Source organism: Mycteria americana, unplaced genomic scaffold (genome assembly GCF_035582795.1).
Source record: "Mycteria americana isolate JAX WOST 10 ecotype Jacksonville Zoo and Gardens unplaced genomic scaffold, USCA_MyAme_1.0 Scaffold_37, whole genome shotgun sequence".
In the NCBI taxonomy this organism is placed as follows: Eukaryota; Metazoa; Chordata; class Aves; order Ciconiiformes; family Ciconiidae; genus Mycteria; species Mycteria americana.
Genome location: NW_027445624.1, coordinates 2,214,256 through 2,220,635, shown reverse-complemented (window position 1 = coordinate 2,220,635; position 6,380 = coordinate 2,214,256). Strand labels below are relative to the sequence as shown.

At 69.5% G+C, this 6,380-nt stretch overlaps 1 protein-coding gene across 1 annotated transcript; it reads left to right on the top strand.

Moving 5' to 3' along the window:
- Positions 1-318: 318 nt before the first annotated feature.
- Positions 319-2,893, top strand: LOC142403515 (PDZ domain-containing protein GIPC1-like; the record flags this gene model as incomplete). Its single annotated transcript, XM_075489774.1, has 4 exons — positions 319-541; positions 1,759-1,868; positions 1,971-2,052; positions 2,526-2,893. Coding segments are annotated over 4 exons (567 nt in total), but the record flags the coding sequence as incomplete, so codon positions are not given.
- Positions 2,894-6,380: the final 3,487 nt, after the last annotated feature.

Sequence of the window (6,380 nt, the reverse complement as noted above, 5' to 3'; positions counted from 1 at the left end):
CCTGAGCTGCCGTGGGGCTGGGTGGGGACACAGGGACATCTCAAATGGTTCCTAGGTCAACGTGGGGATGGGGCAGGAGAACACCAAGGGACATCGGGGACTGTCATGGGGTGACATGGGGACCCCTGGGTGGTCCCTGAGCTGCCGTGGGGCTGGGAGGGGACACGGGGACATCTCAGACGGTTCCCAAGTCAGCATGGGGACAGGAAGGAGAACCCCCGGGGATCTCCTGGATTATCGTGGGGGGGACACGGGGACTCCTGGGTGGTCCCTGAGCTGCCGTGGGGCTGGGTGGGACCTGGGGACATCCCTGAGCAGGCTGGGGGGGGGGTCACGGTGACCCCCGGCTGGTCCCCGCAGCGGATCCGGGAGGGCAGCGTCATCGACCGGATCCCGGTGATCAGCGTGGGGGACATGATCGAGGCCATCGACGGGCAGAGCCTGGTGGGCGCCCGTCACTACGAGGTGGCCAAGATGCTGAAGGAGCTGCCCCGGGGACGCACCTTCGCCCTCCAGCTCACCGAGCCCCGCAAGGCCTTCGGTGAGCCCCAACTGGGAGCACTGGGAGCCCACTGGGAGACAGGGGGGTCCCCCTGTGCCCCCCCCCCCCCCCCCCCCCAAAAAAAAAGGGCAGCCACCCCCTCATGGGGTTGGGGGGACCTGGGTGTCCGGGGCTTTGCTGTCCCCCATCCTGGACTGGAGAGTAGTGCCCTGGATTACTGGGAGCACTGGGAGCCCCACCAGTAAAAGGGGGGGGGATCCAGGCATCTGGTGATATTGGGGCCCCCCCCCTCCAGGGTGGGGACGGCCCCGCGGCTGGGACCCCCGAAACCTGGGGAGGTGGAGGGGGCACCTTAGCACCCCGAAATGGAGGGGGACCCTATAGCCCTGAGGGGATCCCCGAGATCCAAGGGGTGGGGGGGCTGGTGCAGAGCCAGTAGCCTGGGGGGGGACCCCAAAACCTGATGGGGACCCATAGGGCTGGGGGGAACCCCGAAAGCCAAAGGGAGGCTGGTGGGCACCCCATAACTCTGGGGGCGGGGGGGGGCCTGATGGGGACCTGTGATGCTGGGGGGAACACCCCAAAACTTAAGAGGGGGCTGATGGAGACCTGTAGTGCTGGGGGGACGTGGGGGGAACCCCAAAATCCGAGGGGGCTGATAGGGACCTATAGTGCTGGGGGGGGTATGGGGGAGCCCCAAAACCCAAGGGAGGGTTGATGGGGGCCTGTAGTGCTGGGAGTGCATGGGGGGAACCCCAAAACCCAAGGGGGGGGTCTGTTGGGGATGCACAGTGCTGGGGGGAACCCCAAAACCCGGGGGGGGGCTGATGGGGATCCATAATGCGGGGGGGACACCCCAAAACCCAAGAGGAGGCTGATGGGGACCCTGAAACCCTGGAAGGGGCTTATGGGGACCTGTAGTGCTGGAGGGGGTCATGGGGGGAACCCCAAAACCCAAGGGGGGGGGGGCTGTATCCCCAGGGAGTGGCAGAGGGGACACCCCAAACCCGGGGGAGCTGAGGGGTCCCCCATAACCTTGGGGGGGAGGGAGGGACCCTGATACCCAAAGGAGGAACTGATGGGGACCCCATACCTCGGGGGGGGGGGGGCACATGGAGGCGCCCCCCAAACCTTTCCCTTCCCATCCCTTGGATCTTGCAGGGGTCTGTGGTTGGTTTTGAGCCCCCTATCCATGCTGGGGGGGGCCCCCCAATAATTTGCGGCCCCCCCTAAACCCCCCTTCTGTTGCCTTTCAGACATGATCGGCCCGCGGGGAGGGGGGGGCCGCGGCGGGGGCACCCAGCTGGGCACCGGCCGGGGCACCCTGCGCCTTCGGGCTCGGGGACCCGCCACCGTCGAGGAGCAGGTAGGGGACCCTTGGAGGGGTGATGGGGGGGGGGCGGTGACCCCCCCAACATCCCCCTGACCCCCCCCCGTCCCCGTCCCTGTCCCCCCACCCCTCCCGCAGCCCTCCGCCTTCGAGGAGCTGGCTGTGGCCAAGGTGGACGATCTGCTGGAGAGCTACATGGGCATCCGGGACAGCGAGCTGGGTGAGCAGGGGCTGGGGACCCCCCCTGGGACCCCCCCTGGGGTGAGGGGACCCCCCCCGGGGTGTTGGGGATCCCTCTGACCCCCTCCCCCCCCCCCCCCCCGCAGGTTACCCCCTTCCCCATCCCCCTGCAGGTTGCCCCTCTTGGGGTGCTGGGGACCAACTCTGCCCCTCCCCGGGATGTTTTCCCCCCCCCGCCCCACTGCGGAACCCCCCTCAGGAGTGCTGGGGACCCCCCTCGGCCCCCCCGGGGGTGCTGGGGACCCCCCCCCGACCCACCCCACTGCAGGCCACCCTCCTCCCAGGGTGCGGGGGACCCCCCCTGGACCCCCTCCTGGGCGCTGTGGACCCCCCCCCCCCCCCCAATCCCACTGCAGGGCCCCCCCTCCCAGGGGTGCTACGGGTCCCCCCGCCCCCCCCGTGTTGCGCTGGCTGTCACCTGCGTGTCCCTGTGTCACCTGCGTGTCCCCACAGCCGCCACCATGGTGGAGCTGGGCCGGGACGCCCGGGACCCCGACGCGCTGGCCCAGGCCCTCGACTCCCAGCTCGGGGACTTCGCCTTCCCCGATGAGTTCGTCTTCGACGTCTGGGGGGCCATCGGCGATGCCAAGGTGGGGCGCTGCTAGGGGGGCCCCCCCAGGACCGGGGCGCCCCCCCGTCCCCCGTCCCCCCCCCCCCCAGGACCGGGGACTCCTCCCCTGGACCAGGAACCCCCCTGGGATTGGGGGATCCCCCCCCCACCCACCGACCGCCACGGACTGGGCCCCCCAGCTCTGTCCCATGATTGGGGACCCCCCCTCCCCCTTGCAAATGGGGGCCCCCCAAAAGCTGGACACACCCCCCCCCCCAAAAAATCTGCTGGAGATGGGGGACCCCCCCCCCGGCATCCCCAGGGAACATGGTGCCCTCACCCCAGCTGGGGAGCCCCCCCTGAAGCCCCCCCCCCGGACCCCCCAATGGACCTGGGTGCCCCTCCCCCCCAAATTACCTGCCCCCCCCCCCCCCCAACCTGGGACCACCACTACATTCTGGGACCCCCCCCCCATGGGACCTGGGTGCCCCCCCACCTTTAGACCCCCCCATCACTTGCTCCCCCCCTTCTCAGCCAAGGCCCCCCCCCAACCTGGGACTACCACTACATCCTGGGACACCCACCCCCCCCCCCCCGCCCCCCCGCAAGGGACCTGGGTGCTCCCCCCCCACCCCCCCAGTGGCCTGGGCCCCCCAACAGAGGTGGGTGCCCCCCCACATGTGGGTCCTCCCCCATCCAGGGACCCCCTCCCATTTCCTGGGGGGCCCCTCCATGGACCTGGGTGCCCTCACCACTTTTTGGGCCCCCCCCCCCCTTCAACCAGGGAACCCCACCCCATGGCCTGAGACCCCCCCCCCCCCCACCGTGGGCCAGGGTGCCCCCCCCCCCCCCAAACATGGGACCCCTTTAAATCTCCCCTGGGTCTTCAAGACCCCCCAATATCCCCCCCCGCCCCCACCCAGGGCTGTACCCCACTACTGGGGGGGTGCCCCCGCACCCCCCCCCCGCACCCTTGGGTGGCCCTTAGTGCCCCCCCATGACACTAGTGCCCCCCCCCGCAGGGTGAGGTATGAGGGTCCCCTGGTTAGCCCCCCCCAAGCGGCTTTTGGGGGGGTGGGGGACTGGAGCAGCCCTGTGTTCCCCCCAAAAATATGAGACAGCCCCCCCCCCCCCCGCTGTCGTGTCCCCCCCCCCCCCCGGTGCCAATCTGAGCCTGTCACACACTGTCACCCCCCCAGACACACTGTCCCCCCCCCATGACATGCTGTCCCCCCCCCCCATCGCACTGACTACCTCGGGGGGGGGCGGGGGGGGACCCAGAGCACAGCCCCCCCCCCCCCGTCCTGTGTCCCCTGGGGGTCCCTTGGAGCTGGGGGGGGGGGGTCACGGGGGGGTTGGGGGGCTCCCCTCCCCTCCCCCCGCCCGGGGGCGTATTTTTGTATCTGACATGTAAAGCGATTTTAACGTGAAATGGAGTGAAAATGGGAGTGGTGGCTGCGGGGGGGGAGGGGCGGGGGGGGCTTCGGCTTGGGGAGAGCTCAGCTGGGCCTCGCACGCCCCTCGCACGCCCCTCGCACGCCTCCTCCCGGCCTTGCACGCCCCCGTGCACGGCCACGGCCCTGCACGCCCCTCGCACGCCCCTCGCACCCCCCTCTTCCCGGCCTTGCACGCCCCCGTGCACGGCTCCTCCTGGCCTTGCACACCCCATTGCACACCCAAAGCCCTGCACGCCCCTTGCACGCCCCTCTTCCCAGCCTTGCACACCCCCTTGCACGGCCACGGCCCTGCACGCCCCTTGCACGCCCCTCTTCCCGGCCTTGCACACCCCCTTGCACGGCCACCCCCTTGCACACCCCTTGCACGCCCCTCTTCCTGGCCTTGCACACCCCCTTGCACAACCAAAGCCCTGCACGCCCCTTGCACGCCCCTCTTCCCAGCCTTGCACACCCCCTTGCACGGCCACCCCCTTGCACACCCCTTGCACGCCCCTCTTCCTGGCCTTGCACACCCCCTTGCACAACCAAAGCCCTGCACGCCCCTTGCACGCCCCTCTTCCCGGCCTTGCACACCCCCTTGCACGGCCACGGCCCTGCACGCCCCTTGCACGCCCCTCTTCCTGGCCTTGCACACCTCCTTGCACAGCCACAGCCTCGCAGACCCCTCGCACGCCCCCTTACACGCCTCTTCCCAGCCTCGCACGCCCCCTTGCACGGCCACAGCCTTGCACGCCCCTTGCACCCCCCCCTCTTCCCGGCCTTATTTGCCCCCTTGCACAGACACAGCCTCATGCCCCCTCGCACGCCCCCTTACGTGGCTCTTCCCAGCCTTGCACACCCCCTTGCACACCCACCCCCTTACACACCCACCCCCTTGCACACCCCTTGCACGCCCTTGCACACCCCTCTTCCCAGCCTTGCACACCCGCAGCCTCGCACGCCCCCTTACATGGCTCTTCCCAGCCTTGCACACCCCCTTGCACGCCCCTTGCACGCTCCTGTGCCCAGCCCCGCCCGCCCCCTTGCACGCCCCTTTGCACGGCTCTCCCCGGCCCTACACGCTCGCCCACCCCTTGCACCCCCCCTGCCCCACGGCACCGTGCGAGGCCGCGGGGCCGGGCGGGGTGTGAAGGTGGGGGCCGGGGGTGGGGGGGGCATTTGCACACGCGTGTGCCCCCCCCCCCTCCCCCCCCCGGCATTTGCACGAGGTTCTCGGGGCTCGCGTGGGGCTCAGCGCAGGGCGGCCCGGGCGGCTGGGCCCCGGGGGGGGGAGGGGCGGCTGGGTCCCGGGGGGGGGGGGGAGGGGCGGCTGGGTCCCGGGGGGGGGGTGGGTGGGGGAGGGGTGTGCGGGGCTCCCGTCGGTCCTAGAGCGCCCCCGTGCGGCCGCCGGTGGCGTTGCGGCTCCGCGGGGGGGGGGGTGATATGGATGGGGGAGGGGTGACGGGGGGGAGGGGAAGGCAAGGGGGGGAGGGGGGACAGCGGTGGGGTCACCGCGGGGGGGGTGAGGGTCAGGGTCAGGGATGGGATTAGGACTAGTGATAGGGCTAGGGCTAGCGATAGGGCTAGGGCTAGTGATAGGGCTGGGGCTAGTGATAGGGCTAGGGCTAGCCATAGGGCTGGGGCTAGCCATAGGGCTAGGGCTAGCGATAGGGCTGGGGCTAGTGATAGGGCTGGGGCTAGCGATAGGGCTGGGGCTAGCGATAGGGCTGGGGCTAGCCATAGGGCTGGGGCTAGTGATAGGGCTGGGGCTTGTGATAGGGCTGGGGCTAGCGATAGGGCTAGGGCTAGCCATAGGGCTGGGGCTAGCCATAGGGCTAGGGCTAGTGATAGGGCTGGGGCTAGTGATAGGGCTGGGGCTAGCCATAGGGCTGGGGCTAGCCATAGGGCTAGGGCTAGTGATAGGGCTGGGGCTAGCCATAGGGTTAGGGCTAGCCATAGGGCTGGGGCTAGCCATAGGGCTAGGGCTAGTGATAGGGCTGGGGCTAGCCATAGGGCTGGGGCTAGCGATAGGGCTAGGGCTAGCCATAGGGCTGGGGCTAGCCATAGGGCTGGGGCTAGTGATAGGGCTGGGGCTAGCCATAGGGCTAGGGCTAGTGATAGGGCTAGGGCTAGCCATAGGGCTGGGGTTTGGGTCAGGACTAGGGTTAGGGTTTGCATTAGGACTAGTGTTAGGGTTAAGGTTGTGCTCTGGGTTAGGGTTAAGGTTAGGTTAAGGGTTAGGGTTAAGGTTAGGTTAAGGGTGAGGGTTAAGGTTATGGTCAGGTTTAAGGTTAGGGTAAGGTTAAGGTTAGGCTCTGGATT